General features: G+C 36.0%; 1 protein-coding gene across 2 annotated transcripts in view; it reads left to right on the forward strand.

The window, feature by feature from the left end:
* SRGAP2 (SLIT-ROBO Rho GTPase activating protein 2) overlaps window positions 1–10,258 on the forward strand; it is a 99,181-nt gene extending 88,923 nt beyond the window's left edge. For both annotated transcript variants that reach the window (XM_015814477.2, XM_015814478.2), the window contains exons 16-20: window positions 2,089–2,168; window positions 3,174–3,354; window positions 3,696–3,842; window positions 5,309–5,642; window positions 9,737–10,258. In XM_015814477.2, coding sequence (XP_015669963.2) covers window positions 2,089–2,168; window positions 3,174–3,354; window positions 3,696–3,842; window positions 5,309–5,642; window positions 9,737–10,117 — 1,123 coding nt within the window. In that variant the 3' untranslated portion in view covers window positions 10,118–10,258. The remainder of the gene's footprint in view (window positions 1–2,088; window positions 2,169–3,173; window positions 3,355–3,695; window positions 3,843–5,308; window positions 5,643–9,736) is intronic.
* The last annotated feature ends 9,015 nt before the right edge of the window (window positions 10,259–19,273 follow it).

Consider the following 19,273-nt stretch of genomic DNA (forward strand, 5'->3'; position numbering starts at 1 on the left):
TAAGATTGGGGGAGCTTTAAGATATTATATCCATTTGGCTTTTTTTAAAAATGAAAAAAGGAATTGTCTAGGCAATTATGTGGTTTTTAATGTGTTTTTAATCTATGTATTGGACTTATTCTAGACCACACAGTCTTCGTGGAACTGAGTGACCTTAACAACTTTTATTTTGACATTTGCATAAAGGATTAAAATCGTATTTTGATACTAGATCATGAACTTATATCTGCTATTTATTGAGATTTTTGAAAATATCAGTTCTCACATTCTTGTTTCTGTTTATCCTTGTAAAATATAAAGTTGATCTGCTCCAGAGTAGGAATAGTGTCAGCACACAGAAACATTCCCATATCAGAGTCCTGCTTTCTTTTCCTCTGCAAATACAGACATTCACCATAGCATGCTTCTGCCCCTATTTCTGGTGCACATCACTAGAACAACACAAACTAGCTCCTTCACAAAGAGAAGGGAGTTGGAATGAAGTGTGGGAGGAATGCCTAAGCCTCCCCATCTTCATAACTGCTTAACCAAGAAAGACCCACATGCCAGCATGTGAGTCAATCATAAGAAATACAGGACATTGCACAGTGGAAAAGGGCTGGTCTTTGTTATCTATGATTGATTAACAACAAGCTTGCTTTTCCGCCTTAGTACTAAGACAGGGAATGTACTGGAAAAGATTTGAGTACTTCTGCTTTTGTCTGCTCAGTTGGATGAGAAACACTGATCACCAAAGCTTTGACTGTGATAATATCTAATCCACCCCAGTATGAAGAAGAAAAAAAGGCCTTTGGTTCCGATTTGGTCTTCTACCTCAGTACTAACAGAATCTTGAATCATACTGATGGCATCTATTACACTTCTATTATCCTTTTAACCTCTCTCTTTTTCAAATTTGTACCAAGCATCCTCTATATTCACATGTGATTTTGGGACTTTAGGTTTTTGTTTTTGTTTTAATAGCCTGCTGAAAAATAGAAGGTGAAAGCTATTCTGAGAGAGATGGGTGGTTAAAAAATGAAATACAGTACAGTACAATACAATACAACACAATACAATACAACACAACACAGCATGCATACATACATACATACATACATACCAGGCGGTTTGAAAACAGACATTTTTTTATTGTTATGTTTTGGGGAGAGAGATTGATAGGTGAGCCAACATAATTGAAGTATTTACTTGCCTTTCCATAACAAATTATTTCTGAGCGCTTGGACTTATGTTGATATTACAGAAAGAAATCTATATTTACTATATAGCAAAATCATTGTAAGACAGCTAGACTTGGCAAAATGCCACTTGAACTTGGCATTTTGCCATGGGACCTCTACATTTGATTTTCTCTCTCTATCACCTTCCATTAACTACAAAAGAATTCAATGAGGAGATGGGGGAGCACTCCCTGAAATAGTTGGATCCTCATAGGATTATCAGAACCTTAGGTTAACAAGTATTTTTTTCTGAGTTAAAGCAATACTGAACTGAAGATCCTTGCCTCCAACATTTCATATTCGAAACATGTTTCAGCAAAATGTTAGAGAAGTTAAAATTTACCAACAGAGTTCATATGCCACAGATTTATATTTAAATTTAAAATTATCAGGCATCATTGATAGAGAAAAACCTGTTCCACCAGCCATAAAAAAGAGATCATGCTGAGATACTTGGATCAATGATTTGGCTCAGACGAAGGCAAATCCACGTGATCATTATTGCTAGTGTAGATAATATTTTTCATCATCTACCTCACTTATTTCAGGATATCACAAAAGGGTACGTTCTTGCTATCTGAAGCATTTCATCTCTACCCTCTGGTGTCATGAAGGAGCTTCTTTTCCCATTCAGAAATAAAATCAAAGAGAAAAATGATCAGTCCCTCAACTATGAGCATATTTAGTTTGAAGTACTTGATAATATACAGCTTTATTCAACATTGCTTTTCAAACCAGAATTAAGTAAAGATAAGATAATGTTAGGTGAAAAGGTGATACCTGAAGTACCACATACCATTTTAATGATGTGGTTACAATAAAGATTGCAGCCATAAGTTTAACTTTCTGTGCATGTCTTTTTCTGCAGTGAAAGCCCCCATGGAGAGACTGTCTCCACAGAAGATGCCACTCAGGATATAACTATTGAACACCATACAAGTGATGATGGTAAGTTGTGTCTGATAGATTCTTCACAGTCCCATTTTTTCTCATATTTGGAATGAAATATTGAAATATCATCTTGGAAGAACATTATTGTGGATATTGCACAAAACCTGAAAAACAGCATTATGAATTCTGAAAAATAAGCTGTAAGGGAAATTGATTTCATTATATTCCTTTTGCAATAAAGCTCTTTTCCTTCCACTGCTATTGGGCAATTAGCAAATATTTTTAGATTCACACATTTTATCTGATGGCAACAAATATTTAACATACTGGACATTGGTATTAAATTTATAAGTGTTTTAGTTAAAGATGTGCAGAACCTTTTGTGCACAGTGTTTTGTGCATGGAACAACTGTTTTGGGATGGTTTGCACCTTAATCAAAACAGACATTTTGGATGTGATGGAACAAAATGAGGAGTGTTTTGTTGTAGGTACAGGTAGTGAATAGAAATTGTTCAGGAGGGTAAGAAGAGGAAAAGCCAAGTATATTGGCAAATGCACAGGAAGAGAAAAGAAAGAGAAACCCTGCAAGACTTTTATGGGGAGATGGGCCATTGTTACACTGAGTCTGTTCCATACTCCTTAGATCATTGTAATAAAGAAAGAAGCATAGACCAGCACATTGGTGGAAGCAGCGTTTGAGGAAATAGAAGGAAGGGAAGGTGCTGCCAAGTTTGGGAAATTGGGTGGCCTGTGGGAAAGGACACACTGGAAAGCTGCTGAAATAAGTGGAGAGAAGGGGTGACATGCATTACCTTTGCTGTACTTGCCCTCAAAATCTGATGTCATTCTATTAGCTGCCAATATTAATTTTGCTTATTTACATTACCTTTCCCTTTTTTTAAGGTTGATGGTATCTAGCTGATTATAAAATGGTCACTGGGTTATAAAATTGTGCTTCTGTTAATGTCTTTATTTGGAGGCTATAGGACATTGTGCATAAACTTGTGTGAGCGCACACACAGATACTGTATACAAATTCAAATTTTCTCATTTTGTTGTAGAATGTGAACCCATTGAAGCAATAGCCAAATTTGACTACTCGGGCAGAACCGCACGTGAGCTGTCTTTTAAAAAGGGGGCGTCCCTCCTGCTTTATCACCGGGCTTCTGACGACTGGTGGGAAGGCCGTCACAATGGCATTGATGGTTTGATCCCTCATCAGTACATTGTTGTCCAGGACACGTATGTTATTTCTTACTGCTGTGCAGGAATCAATCTAACATTATTTTTGAAGATGATTCATTGAAATGTTTTTCATTCATTCATGTAGAGTCTTGTGAACATTGGTTCTATGTTTTATGTTTCTGAATTTATCAATAAAATCTTCCTTGATAGTTTTTCAAACTGCTTTTTGGCTACTCTAAGGAAGGATCCCTTTAAGCAAGGGAGTAAAAGGAGATAATATAATGGGAAGCAAAAGAATTGTGTTGAAAAAATGTCTGTGGCACCTATGTTTTATATTCTAATAGTGCAGCTTCAGGATATAACATAGAGTTGCTGTATGTTCTTTCTTTCTTTCCTAGTGAGGATGGGATGTCTGAAAGATCAAGCCCAAAATCTGAAGTAGAAATAAATTCTGAGCCACCTGAAGAAAAAGTGACAGCCAGAGCTGGTTCAAATTGTCCAAGCGGCAGCCATGTAGCTGATATTTATCTTGCAAATATCAATAAGTAAGCTATATCAGCATTTCTTTATAGCATAAAAATGGTCCATTGGTTAGGAAGAAAGTACTATTTCTTGTGAAGTGAAAATAATCAGGTACTATTATGATCTCCAAATCTATAATGTTGATCAGAGTTAATTTTTCAAGTACTTAGGGTTCACTTTTTAGCACTGGAAAATTTACTATGCCACTTGCTTTATTCTGTGTTCTCACTATCTCCCATCACGGTCAAAGAAAGAATCACATTATTTTCTTAATGGCCTGTGTTCTTTGATTTCCATTTAAATAACTTTCCCAGGGTTAGCTTTTGTAAACTCACATGCACAGAAATAAAATCTTTGATTTATTATAAGGGCTCCGCATAGGGAAGAGATCTCTTTAGCGCAGTTCACATGATTATATGCTATAGCAGTTCGTATCTAGTATTGCTTTTTATTTAAATACCAAAATATAAAAATAAGTTTTGATTAGATAAAGTTTCTGTTTGTTACTACATGCAACACAATATGGATCTGCAAAAGTTGCACATTCAACCTGTTCTGCGAGTGAAATATACTCCATCCATTTTGAAATGCCCGAATTTGAATGTGAAACAGGTGTTTGAAATGCAAAGATTCTGAAAGCATTCCAGAAATGTATTGAATGGGAAAAAAGTGTTTGAACTAAGAATGGAACTGTTTTGAATTTAAAATATTTCAACAACCGTGAAATCTTTTCTTTTTACACTCAGAACAGCTATTTCACTCTCAAAATGGAAAGTTCCAAAGTCTGAACAATTGGAAATTTAAATACTTACACATGCTTTTGACATAATCCATTCTCATCTTGTGAATATCCATCTTCTTCATACGATGTTTTTAAAAACTGAAGAATTCCTGAACTGCCTTGATATGTTGAGCTGATGGAGCATCACATTCAGATCTTGAAGGAATCTTAATTTATCTTTTGCCCATTTGTTATTTCAGCATTTGTCGTCAAGGTATTCTACTGAGATGAATACTTTAAATTGCCACAAATGCTGAAATCTGCTGTTGAAATCCACATTTTGTTTATAAATAATTACTACAATTATAATGCTACTCATTTGTAACTTCATCATTTCAAAGAAATCAGAGCAAAATGTATAATTACTTTTTTCCTCCTCCTTAGTTCAAAGAAGGGAAGCTTGCAGATTCTAAATCACACGCCAAACGCAGTGGTGAAAAACTAATTTAACATTTTAAGAATCCTTGACCTCTATATATTACTGCCAATAGCCGGTGCCAGTGGCCCCAGCTACTTTAGTTCATATTCCATTCTAATTAATACACACACTGGCTGGATGTTACAATTAGTATTAGCAATTAAAGTAGTTGTTTCTGCAGAATGCTTATTGAGCAACTTTCTTTCCTTTCTGAAATTTCCTTTGTCCAGAAGTTATTTCTATCCATGTTGTTTGAAAAATATGTTTTTGTGTTGCTTTTATAATGACAGACAAAGAAAGAAGCCCGAGTCAGGGAGTATACGAAGAGCATTCCGTCAGAGTGACAGCCATGGATTACCCAGCTCACTGGGGGAACCCACACCACCTGGAGCTATAGCCAGCGCTCGTCCTTCCTCACAGCCCATTATGAGCCAAAGCCTCCCAAAGGATGCACCAGTCCCAGATGCATGCTCCATCAGTGGCCATGGGAGTCTCAATTCTCTCAGTAGGCATGCCTCCCTGAAGAACAGGATAGATAGCCCCCATATCCGGAAGAATGTGACTGCAGGAAGATCAAAGAGCTTTAACAACCACCGGCCCATGGATCCTGAAGTCATTGCACAGGTAATGAAATTCTAGGCCAGGGTAACCTTCAAAGGGTACCAAATTGATTCTTTCATCTCCTGCAATCATTTAAAAATCTCTTTCGTGAGTTTGATGTTGATATCCATTACATTCATAGAATACTCAAAATATTTTCCAGATATTCTCTGAATATTTTGATGTGGGCAACAAGTGTTATTTGATGTCAATAATGTATATTTTGCTTCAGTATTTGCTTCAGATCAGGAAACGTCCCCTTAGAGGTGATCAAAACAAGTCAAGTTTTGAATTATGAGGTAACCTTTGATTTTGAATTTCAAATTCAAATCTGAATATTTTACAATTTTTTTAAAAAATTGAAAGTCTGTTTTTCACTTCTAAAACATCAGCTCAGTTTGTGATTGCTGCATGTTTAATCAGTCCCAAAAGCATGAAACAATTACTACATTTTGTCTGTGTAGGATCAATATTCACAGATTCAAGGAGACTGGAAAAAACCCATATCCTGTATTGAAAAGCATCTCCATTAAATACAGACATACATATTTTATTGAGAACTTTGTAACTCCCTAAACTTTGGGAGAAGCTTATTTTGTTTCTGGAGGTGAACCCAAATGCTAAAAATATGTTCTCTGTTATATGTAATATAACAGAAAAAGTTTTCATAGTCAATACTATTGAGGGAACTGGCCAGATTTTCATGTTCCCTTTAACTAAAGTAGCACCAATAAATAGAAAATCAGTTCTTTCTCCTTATATCGCTCAAACATTTGACAGCATGGAATTGTAGTTACCTATAAACAGATTCAGAAAATCTTATGTTTACATAGCGTATGTTTGCTAATTGGATTTTAACCTATATAATCAAAGACCATCTCTTATCACATCTTATATAATCTACCTTATATGTAAATAGATCTGAAATTTTTTACATCCTTTCTTTAGTTTTCTGCAGCTAATAAAGAGAAGTCCTAATAAGACCAACAGAAAGGAAACAAAATCCATATTAGCATCATAATCACTCAAAATAAGTTCCTCTTATTTTGTAGAATAGCTATCTGAATTAAGATTCGATTTATTTCTTCAATCTGTGGCTTTCTGACCACAGTTATTATTCATAAAGCTTTACTATGTCATTTTACTTCTCATAAATCATCTGGGAAAATATTTGCAAGAACCTTATGGAATCTGAGCCACTTCCTAAAAAAAGATGCTTTTTAAGATTCCAGCATCTTTTCTACCAACAGCATTTTAATCTCTTGAGCACAAAATGTTAGAAAAATAGGGCTTTCTTTGTCATTGTTTTCAAACTGTAGTCAATTCTGTGTGTCCTTAACTGGTTAGATGTTGAAGAGACACAGGAGAAGACATCAAGAAGAACAGCCACCTGCCTTGTTTTTTAGGACTTTTCTAATTCTTTTTTTGTGTTTCTCAGTGTCTGTCTGTGATAAGAAGCTATCCTTTGAACAAAGTGGCTCTCTTTGTTTCTGTTGGCAGAAATATGGGCTGGTATTCCCTGCATGTGTGTATACACAGCTGTGACCGGATATGGATGCTGAGACATTTAAACCAAGCCCACACAGGAAAATATCTTGTCTCTTAGCTGGAACTTTCTCCCAAGCTGAATGGTGAAGCCTGCCTTAAAACATGCACAAACATGGGGCTCTCCTTCTCTTCACTGTTGATGTATTGCTTTCATTAAAAGGTCGATAGTCCGGCATTCTGGTTAAAGTAGTCCAGCATGAGATACAAGCCAATATAAATATGCTTTAAAATCTTAAGTTCAGCAGGAGGGCCTTGTATTCAATTTTGTTTGATTAGTTCTTTTTAGCAGCTCTGCCCACATTTTAAAGACATTAGAAATAAGCCATACTAAAGCAGATGGAATTTTTTAAAAAAACCTCCCAGTATCCATCAACAACAGTGTACTACACATAGACAATAGGTTTTTACTATTGTTTCTTCTTCAGTTTTGGCCAGTTTTTCCTTTTCCAATATGTGATAGGTCTGTAAAAAACTGAGAATATTGTAGTACAAAGCAAGGCATTCCAAAACTGAAATTATACTGGAATTGAGGGGGAAAGTCATAGTGTTCTTATATTCTAAATAGCAGCACATAGAAAAGAAGGTTTTAGGATGGTAGCAGTTCTTATATTTAATTGGCTAAGCTGTAGCCTTTAACTCCTTCTGTAGCTAATTCATGTCATTGTTTTTCCTGCCTAATTTTGTAGCTTCAAGCAAATTCTGAAGGATATTCATATAATTTCTTTGCAACAGTATAAAAGTGGCTTACCATTCTTTCAGGATGTTTTCCCAACTTCCCAATATGGCCAACATCTATGGGCTTTCCTTGAGGTCTCGCATCCAGGTGCTAACCAGTTCTGACCTTACTTAGCTTTTTTTTTTTTTTTTTGAGATCAGCTAGATGCAAGTAGAGTCTTGTGCCATTCTCGAGGGATAGAATCTAAATATAAGAAGGTCTTACTTGTTATTCTTATCCAGTTATGTTGAAATGCAAAAGATATAAACAGATGACCAGTGGGATATAACATTATACTAATCATGTATTCTTATGTTACTTATTTCAAAAACATGTAATTATAGGCTTACATTAATATTAACATCATTTCCGATTCTATGATGTTGTCCCAAAAATAGGTAGATGTTATGGCTGGTTTTTTACCAACCTGGACAAGAGTCTATATTTCCTGTTTTGTAGTCTATTTGGTAATACCTGTTATGGTTCTCTTCTTCACTAATGTGTTTTATCCTTGCCATTTACTTGGATATCATTGCTTTGATATCTATTTACAAAGTTTGTAATGGCTTATATCTTTTTGCTTTCAATTAAAACCTGCTTTTATTCTCTTTCTGCCAAAATGTAATTCATTGTTTCCATAAGGGAATCTGATCAATAAAACTAAAAAGGGTTACATTAAATTATAACTGCCCTTTCATATCCTCCCAGGTCTGATTTCAAACTCTGCAAGATACTCATCTTTCATCTGACACCACTATCTCTCAGAGATCTGTATTTTGCTTTAAAAATCTTTTCAGACTGAAGTCAAAGGCATTGGGTTACTGTCTTTGCTTCCTCCTCTTTCTCCTCCTGGACTGATTTACCTTCCCGAGTGCCTTTTAAAATATCTATGAGGAAACTTAAATGTTGTAGCCAAAGTGTGAGTCATGGAAATGTTAAATCATTTCAGCTGTCCAAAAATTTATTATGCCAATGAAGCTCACATCTATAGCTGAAATGCTAAGTAAATTTTTAGACTTAAAAATGAAACAAGAGATTGGCCTGACACATTTCCCTACTTGTCTCTTGCATTATCCACATAAAGAAACAAGTGTCATATGAGCAACATTTTTCATACATCTCCAGAGCTTATGGATGTTTAAAATACCATAAAATATGTAGCATCAATGAGGAGATGCTGAGATATGCCACGCTCCAGATGCAAAGTGGAATACCACTCATTAACCATGAAGCTAGCATGCAGCTAAGCATGTTTCCATTCTTTTCAGGAATCTCACCACTCTCAAGGTTCAGCTTGGTATACCAAAGGAATGGATAAAAAATACTCAAAATGTGGGTAATTTCTCCTGTTTCATAGATTGAGGAAACAGATTTGAGGAAAATATAGATCAGTATGCTCTTCTGACTTCTGTTATAATCTGCTCAAGATTATCTGCTGCAGTAGTTTTACCAATCGAGCTTTTTTTTTTTAAAAAAAGCTTCCATTTAAAAATCATCATCCTTTAGAATCAGAATAACTGATTTTCTGAGCTTTAGTTTCAAGGATTAAAAAAAATGAGACGGCGAATGTTGATGAAGTTCAGAGAAAATAGCTACAGCTCACATATAAATTATATGAAAACTTGCATAGCCAACTAAGCTGTCTAAAACGCTAGGAACAGGTTTTTAGATATTATTAACAGTTTTCTAGTTTCAAGGCAAGGATGATACTAGTCTTGCCAAGGAGATCAATTTTGGCTCCGAGTCCTTCCATGCCTTTGAGTCTACCACTGTCCATTTTGCTTCATATTTCTTATTCACTATAGATAATTGATCAACCCAGCTTCTAATAGTCATATCCAACTTTTTTTTCCAGGATATTGAAGCTACTATGAATTCTGCTCTGAATGAGTTGCGAGAGCTGGAAAGGCAAAGCAATGTGAAACACACACCAGATGTTGTTCTTGATACGCTGGAGCCACTGAAAATGTCCCCTGTAGTTGCACCCACCTCTGAGCCTTCCAGCCCTTTGCATACTCAAATCCTCAAGGACCCAGAACCAGCCTTTCAGCGGAGTGCCAGCACGGCAAGCGACATTCCCTGTGCCTTCAGGCCAGCAAAATCTGTCAAAATGGCTGTCCAGGTCAAACCTCCAGCCACCAGGCCAAAGCCAGCAGTTTTCCCCAAAACAAATTCCTCAAGCGCTGCAGTTGCCTCAGCTTCTCAACAGTCTACTGACAAGTCTTGTACTGTGTAAAACTGAAAACCCTACTGTGAATACAGCATTTTTGTTTCAGCTTAGGGAACTCTGTTAAGGAGACCTTACAATTTCTATTTAATTAGTATTGAACTTCTACTAAAGATTAGTTCATAAGTTACTGGTGCCAGGAATGTTCCCGCCAAGAAAGATCCAGCTAATTAAGCCTCGCATTACACCACCATTGGCATTTACTAGGATGTCAAAAGTCTGTGTAACCTGAGACAGAAAGCCTGAGATCCTTGTGAAATCAGTGAGGGAAAGGCACAATTAATTAGCTTATTACTGGTAACTAATCAATGCCTTGTTCAAGTGTCTGGTCACTGGGAGACATTTCAATGACCACATGACTTGGAAATTGGTAGAAAGGATTTTCTTGCTTCAACCACTACAGGGAAAACAATAAGGTGTTTGTTATTTTGGGTGTTTTTGTTGCCACTGGCTAAGTGGGTTTTGCGCATGACTACAGTCCTCAATAGTGCTACAAGATGTATTAACTTTCCACTCTCTTCCATCTCTTTTCAGGCATACCCATTCTCAAACACTAGGTTCAGTGTTTTCAGTCCTAGATTGAAAATCCTTATGAAATGTGCCTGGAAAGCCTAATCCTGGGCTGATTGAGGCATATTTATATACAGACCTATAAGTTCATTTAAAGTTAAACTAATTTTATGGGAGAGAGAAAATCTCACACATATAGAACACTTCCTATTTACTGTATATACTTCCATGGTGCTTCCAGAACATAAGGGAACCCAAATATTTCAGAATGAGATTTCAATTAAATAGCCTTTTTTCATGGGGACTCAGCAGATAAACTGAAAAAATAAGTTAAACATTTAAAACAAGCTATTACAGTTCATTTTCTGGTTTTCTCATTCTCTCTCACCCTCCCTATCCTTTTTGATTCAATCTGCTATGTGTTTGAGATATAATTGGCAGCCTAAATTTAAGAAAATCAAAACTGTCTTGAGTCAGATATATATCCAGTATGTACCATATTTCTGGGATAGATTACCCTTTATTCAAGTATTCCACAGATGATCCAATGAATCAGCTTAATATGATATTTTATATGATGGATTATAGTGGTTCCAAATTCCAACAAATGACACAGACTTTTGTTTTCATTTATTGGAAAATAAATTCCGATTCCAGATAGCATCATCCTAAAAACAAAAGAGACTGCACACTGAAAAGCATCAGGATGAGTTTATGTGCTGATTTATTTTCTCCAAAGGGATTCTGAATTAAAGTGGATTTTATCACACTTCTCCTTGTCAACTGATGCTGAGATAACGAACTGAAATGTGTTTGTTTTATGCTCTAGGTTTCAATTTCCAGTCTGTTTTTCTTATGATTATAGTTACGGTTTTTAAAAAAAAAAATTATGTGCACAAATTGACTGTTCTTTTCAGATTATGGCTATTATTTAAACTGATCTTTTCTTTTGATTTTCCTACTTTTTTTCAAATGCTTGGATATTTAATTGCTTATAAAAGGCCTCACAATCTCAGTGATAAAATTAAACCATGTGGATTTGGGAGATCATTTTCTCCCTGTTTCTGTGTGCATATTTCCTCTACATCTTGAATTTTTAGACTTGAGTACTGCAGTCTGATAATTAACTCTCAGGATTAGTCAGAACTCCTTTCTTCCTATTATGTTTCACTCAGGCAAAGCTACTGGATATTTTAGAGTACTTTTTTTTTTAAAGCTTACACTATTGCTGCCAATTTTTAAGACAGAAGGGTTTTTTGCCTGTGGTGGCCAGAGGGAGGATCAGCATTATGTCTCTCCTAGAGCACTGATATTAATAAATCCCAATGCTTACTGAACATGTCCCTTTCATTAAGAGCACATGAAAAGCCTTAGCACATGTTGTGAATAGGCATATATTATTTTGCAAGGTGATGGGCAACCTTGTTAATCAAAATAACTCAAATATATAACGCTTCATTTTTCCTAGGTTTATACCATGCTTTGTAGCCCTGGAAAGCTTCAAGTTACCCAACAGGGTTGTGTGTATGTGTGTGTGCATTAAGAGTGTTTTTAATGCAGGTAGTAATTGGCAATTTTTGTCTATTTAACTATCTTTTGGGTATATGTTTTCCCCCTCCCTCTCCCCCCTCTCTCCCTTTCTTGCTCTCTCCCCCCTCCCCACTGACAGAATTCTCACCTTATATGCAATTAAATGTCCCTCAACTGGAATCTAAGTATACATGGAGATTTATATTGCATATATAAATACTTAAATCACCTATCTTAAAATCTGTGGGTGACATGGGAACAGCTTCTGCTGCATTTTCAAAAGTAAAGTACTTTCCCCAGATACGTGATGAGCAAAGTATTGCAGAAAGAGATATAATTAAGTTGGGCCACATTGACATGACAAACCTTCATTGATTGTATGTTATTTAATAGTCATGGGTTTCTATCATTCTACTTTAGTGAAATGTTTAAGATACTTAGAAGTTCCTATTTCTACTTAACACACAGAAGAAAGTACTGATGTCATTCAGAGGATAGAAGAGAAGACTTCTTAAAAGAAATTGGAACAATTCTAACTTCGGTGCTAATGGCCAGAAAGGATTAGGATGGCACATTAATGTTTCTTTTGTCTGTATCCATCAGTATATTTAGTGGCAACTTATATCTGGAATGTCTTTTACTAGCAGGAACAGATGAAGTTCAGAACTTTCAGCCAAGAACTTTCATTGTTCTTGGCTGCTACTATGAACAAAGTCATGCAATAAGCAATATAATTTAAATTAAGCAGTGATACAGAAACTTTTATGACTAGACGTATTAATAACCCCTTTTAGCTACTGTAATTAATCTGTGTAATATGTAACAAATCATTCTCAATATAAGATGTCCGCAAATGCATTACATTTATCATATTTTGTAGCCAAATTCAGTTAAAATTAGAAAACAAGTTTAGTAAGATTCCCTGCAAAGAAAATAAGTTTAGTAAGATTCCCTGCAAAGCAAACATAGGATTATCCAGTTTTTGCAACACGAGTTGCCCATAAAATGTTTCATGGAACTGGAATTTTATTCATAGGTTTGCCCTTTTTTAGTTAAAATCTTCCTGAATTTTAAAGCCAAATGTTGATAACTGGAACCATGCTTTTTAAGTAATGTCTTGTATGAAAATATCATTTGATAAATATATGAAAGTAATCTAAGCAGACATTTGAAAGAAGGACAGCTAGCTGTTAGTTTTCTGAGCAGAATTCTGAACACTAAAATAATACTCTTTTTTGCCATTGATAATGTGGAAAACCCTGGAAAATGCTGGTACTGTGAGCATGAAACATCATAGTTTTTCTTACTACTCTACAGTTCTTCATTTGAACATTGTTCTGTTGAGATAATAGACTTTCCCCTGACATGGAGAGAAGAACAGGCAGGAACCTTTCCAGTTTTGACCCTTCAACAATAGGCAACTTACAATGAGGCCCTAGAATAACTGTTGACTCCCTAAAAGACTGATTTTTCCTATGGGATCATGGCTGCATATCAGATTCAGAGCTGCAAAAACTTTTACCTGTCTACTTGAAACTCTTCTAACTTGAGAGTTTTTATTTCACAACTGATCTTAATCCTTGTCCCAGCTAGCCAGGGTTATCTTCTCTAGGCTAATCAGAATGTAGTGGAAGACAACCAAGCCCTTTTCTTAATTACCATCATCCTTCCTACTTTTCTCTGCTATCTGAGGAAGGGAGTTGAGGAAGGATTAGTGTATATGCTTGAATTTTATTCTCCTTTTGGATTATACCAGAAAGGCAAAGCTCTACTTTTATATTTCTTTTGCTTTGGTGGGTATCCCCAGCTTTCTGAATAGTTTCAAGAGAAAGGCTTGATTCCTGAGGCCTGACACTAACTTAAAAAAAACCCAGTAAATTCTGAAGTCGCCAGTTTCCAAGTTCTGATTTGTTCTTGATTCCAGAAAGCATCTGAGCATGATAGATGCAAGCAAACTCCTTAATAGCCAATTTGTTTATTTTCTAAATAGACCATAGCCCAAAAGGACTGAAAACCTTTCAAGGCTAAAATTGGTTTCCACTAAACCTTTTCTAGAAAGCAATGTACAGTTTAAGATGGCTTTCAGTAACTACATAAGTTTAATAAACATTTTTAAGAAGCAGGAAGAAAAGAAGCTAGTTGTCCTGATTATGAGTCCTCAGTCAGATTTGCAACCTACAAAATATCAAGAGGTGGCCTTAAGCTGTAACTTTTCGAAGAGAATTTGGGGAGTTATTTTCCCAGTGTTGGCATGAACGTGGTGCTGAATAATCTCCCACAACTATTCACAGCAAGCATTCTATATTGCTTACAGCTCAGCTCAGAAATGTTTCCAATGTCAGCCAATCTGAAATCCTGCTCAGACAGCACAAGGCATGGAGAAATAACCTACTCTTTCTCTGCTGCGTAGCACACAAATAACTATGCATGAGCAGTAGCTGCTTTTAAAAACGTTAACAACTCTTCCAATTCACCTGCTTAAATGGAAAGGAAAAAAAATATTTAATCAATGTTTCCATCTTAGGTGATCATGCAAGCATGGGATGGAAAAATATTTAAACTTTTGAGATAGTTTTTTAAAACAATTTAACACTGCAAGAACAGATTGTATATTTAAATATATATCTATATATATATATATCTTTGGGGCCATTTTTGCTTCTAAACAAGTGAAGTGAAAATTATCTTCATTATTGTAGCAGCATTCTAATAATTTTTTAAAAGGACTTTTGCTGCTCAATCACACTGTCTCTGGAAGTAGGAGGGAGTAATCTGCCCACAGAGAGCCTCATGGATTGGGCTCTGTGAGTGCCAAAATGTTAGAGCAATATATTTAAAATACAAACAGGTAATGGAAAAGACAGACTGAAATCCATGTAGCCAAAACCCAGCAAATGCTGAAGCAAATGTATTTGAAAAAAGAAGGGCAGCACTGTCTTTATTCTACTGTATGTAACACAGTTCAGTTGCACAGTGAAGCAATTTTCAGTTTTTGTGTTAAAATCTAATTCTGTGAAGTCAGGTTTGAGTCCACGCAATGCATTTTTAATTAATTGCAGCTATAATGCGTTTGGAATGAAATATTTTTTTTATTTTAAAAGCAATTTTCAATTGTTCTTTATCTTCTACACCAATCTCTACATGCGGTGTATATATTTTCCTGTCAAAAAGCAAAGCAAGAAGCCTGTACTTTGTATATACTATTATGTACAATATTGGAGGTACATCTCTTCTTTCTTTTGGTACAGTATTAGAAGAGTAAATGTGTTGGAACTGTTAAATCCTTCCTGAAGTAAAACAAATATTTGTTGTCATTAGCAATAGTTTTGGAGAAATAAATGTTTGGGTATGGTGGAAGTGCTGGCCTACAGATAAAATTGTGTGATGTCTAATTTCTGCAAAAGATACAGAGAGTAAACTGTTTGTCGTTGAGAATTGCCACTATATTCTAAGTAGGTCCCTGCAAACTGTGCCAAATCTGCCATATTTTTAATCATGGAAATAAAATATTGTAAGCACAGAAGATTTCCGTTTTGAAATCCATATTACTGGAAATATGAGCAATTTGTAAAACTTTCTGTGTGGAAAGTGTATTTTTTTTCAAGAAATGACAATGCAAAGGCAAAAAAGGAAGAAGAAACAAATATTTGAATATTTCAACTGGGGTTGAATGAGTTTATTCACAGCTATTTCAAAATAGTATCCCAACTACTACAGAGTCATCAATTTCATACTGATAGGAAAGTAGGATGTAATAGCCTACTTTTTCCCCTTCACATGCCAGCCTTCTGAGTTCTGAATTACATATAGGATTGCTGAAATAGGCAACATTCTTCCTGCGATCTAAAATGGAAAGGACATTATTTCTCAGTGGTTTTAATTCTAGGGGGAAATAGAAGTAAAAGAAAAACTTGATGGTTTTTTCCACATTACAGAGGAAGGCAGGGTTATTATTACACTTTCCTTCTTGTATTTATACATTTCTCCATAAGCTGTGGAAGACAAGAATTTTCTTTGCACACTGCCTGGCATAAAGCCACACTGCACTTCACAAATTTTGCTAATTGTTCCCTCTGGTACACTTTCAATCAAATAAAAACCAATTCAAACAAATGGTTAAAAGTAAGGTGATGAGAGGGTCAAAATCAGAATTGTTATACATGATGTAGCCATTGTGTGGGTTCCCTGCTACCAGAAGATCCCAATTTTATTATTTTGATAATAAAAAAAATATTTTAAAATCTTTCTGGAAAGCCATAAGGTTTGAGGCTAGCCTCATCTCAGGAGGGATGATGTCCCAAAGGATGGGTGCTGCTACAGAAAAGGCTCATCTTGGTCCCATCAGATAGTATTCTTTAGTAGACAAGCTCCACAACATGCCTGATGAGATGGGTAGATGTAATATGGGAGAGATGGCTCCCTCAGATAACCCAGCCACATGCCATGTAGGACTTTAAAACCACTTTAAATTGGCCCATGAAGTAAATTGGTAACGAATGTAGCTCACAGAACAGAAGTGTAACACGTCCTAGAGGCACAGATAACTTCCTGTGCTGCTGTATTTTGCACCAGATGGAGCTTCTGGATATCCTTGAAGGGCAACTCCATGTAGAACACATTTCAGTAGTCTGTTCAGGAGCTGATCAGAGTGAGAGTACCTGAGCAGAGCCTCACCATCCAGGAATGGGGGCAGCTGATGCACAACACAAAGGTCCTCATTGTCATGTTTGCCACCTGCTCATCAACCGAGACTCATGAATCCAGGAAGACCCCCAAGTTGCACCCTAGTTTATAGGTGGTAGTGATACCCTATCTAGTGCCAAAGATAGTAAAGGCTCAGATTCAGGAAGCCATAAAAACCAAAGTCATTCAGTCTTTCCAGAGTTCATGGAAGCATGTTGTTCCCCATTCAGACCTTTCTTTACAGTCTCCAGGCAGCAGGGCACAACATCAACAGCTCATCAAGGAGGGGTGGAGAAGTAGAGTTGAATATCATCAACAATATTGATGATTCCTCATCCTGTGGCTACGGATAATCTCATCCAGCAGTTTCATGTATATATTAAACAGGAGCACCAATCCTGTGGAAACCCACACACTCCACAATGCTATACTAGTAGAATAAAAGGTAAGCCTATGCATGAAAAATGCTTGAAAATGCTGGCTATAAGTTCCTTGTTATAGCTGTCCTTTGGGGATGCTAGCTCCCAGTCCGTTGCCCTAGGTTTTCCTTAGTCCTCCAAGACAAAGAAAAGCCGAAAATACAAGGCCTGGTAGCACAGAGCATAGCTTCTATATAATGATTGGCCATAGTGGTCAAACTGGAAATACTGCTGCACCCATGGCCAATAGAGGACATATCAACTGTTAAAACAGGCAACATAATACAAATTTCACATACAAATTTCGCCTTCTGTTTGATTTCCCCTCGGGGGTGAATATGACGCCAACATATCACTGGTATTTTTATAACAATGTTTCTCAACCTCAGCAACTTTAAAATGCATGGATGTCAACACCCAGAATTTCCCAGGCAACATGTGTTATTTTAAAAGTGAGAAATAAGTGCATATAACAAAAAAGGAACAAATACACTGTATTGGAGAAAAATATACACATAGAAAGGGGAAATTAAAGTTCTGGGTAATGATGTGAGAGAGTCTGCCTTTCTATTGACTAATAAAACTGCAATAGATTCCCTCCCATAGCACATATTTTTCCCCATGATAATGGAAAGACATGGAGAGACCACTTTTGACATGCATAATTTATCAGCAGTTGGTACAGCAATCTCTTTTCAATTAACACATTTCTAGCCGCATCTTTTAGTGCTTAAAGAGACAAGAGGCTCTTTGTGCCCGCCCAATCGGTAAAAAAATGCATTATCACCTCTGACCATCCTGCAAATCATAATAAAAATGACTAAGATCTCCCTTACTATTTTAATAAACAATTAAGAGTCCTTGCTGACTGCGACTGTCTGGACATTTAGAGCTAGGTCATTATCTTCCCTGCTCTCTAAAAGTAAAGTAGGTTATAGCATCTGGTTAACTTTCTCTAGGCTCAGAAGTTAAATACTTCAGTTTAGTATTTTGTGGGATGTTACCAGGAAATATTAAAGCTATAGGCTATTTTGACCTGTACCCCAGAAGAAAGCAGAGACAAATTTATTGTTGCCAAGAGAATGGCACCAACATATCCTTGAAGTCAAGCTTGACTTCAAGGAGGCCTTATTTTTCACCTTGCTCCCCAATAAAAGAGCTATATATTCCAAAGGTCATATATTCCAAAGGTCAGGTGCTGTGGCAGAAATGGTCCTCCTCCTGGGCCCTGCCAAACAAAGCTCTTTGATTGATGAGAACCAGCAACATGCCCCTCCTGCTGGACCTGATGGGACAGGTAGATGTAATGTTTGTATTAATGGTTGCACAGTTACAACTCTGTATAATTTTATTACTGTTATAGTTGTATTGCCAGTAGTTCTCATTTAGCAGCCACAATTGGGATTGGCAACTTGGTACTTAAGCAAAAAGTCACTAAATGAAAACACAACTGTGCTTATGATCTTACTTCAGACCTGCAAACATTGTAAATGAAAAGATTGGTCACAGAGTTACTTTTTCATCACAGTTGTAACTGCAAATGATTGCTAAATGAGTCAGTCACTAAACAAGGACTAGCTGTGTTATTGAAGTTTAGTACAATTTTTGAAAGTAAATTGATTGTGGAGTGAATGCCTGAACAGGGTTGGGCTAATTTGTATAAGCCCTAAGTATTCTTTACACTAACCTAGCACTTATTTATTCCTATCGACTAACCAAGGAATGAATCCTACTGAACTTAATATTTCTTCTGAATAGATATGTATAGGATTGCTAATTGCTATTTTTATTGTCACAAAGCTCATTTTTAAATATTTTTATTAATATATACCTGAATTACGCAAGAAACATACTGTGCATATCATAATACATTGAAAGAACCCCATCCTGCCAAATGAACATCATAGGTAAGATGCATATATTTAAAAATAAATGGAGCTGATTTATAAATATAATTCAATATTCCACCATGAAACTTTCTCATTTTTGGTCCTAGTAGTGTTACCTTCCTAGGGTATTTTCA

Source organism: Protobothrops mucrosquamatus, unplaced genomic scaffold, assembly GCF_001527695.2.
Source record: "Protobothrops mucrosquamatus isolate PMUCROS unplaced genomic scaffold, P.Mucros_1.0 scaffold256, whole genome shotgun sequence".
Classification (NCBI taxonomy): Eukaryota; Metazoa; Chordata; class Lepidosauria; order Squamata; family Viperidae; genus Protobothrops; species Protobothrops mucrosquamatus.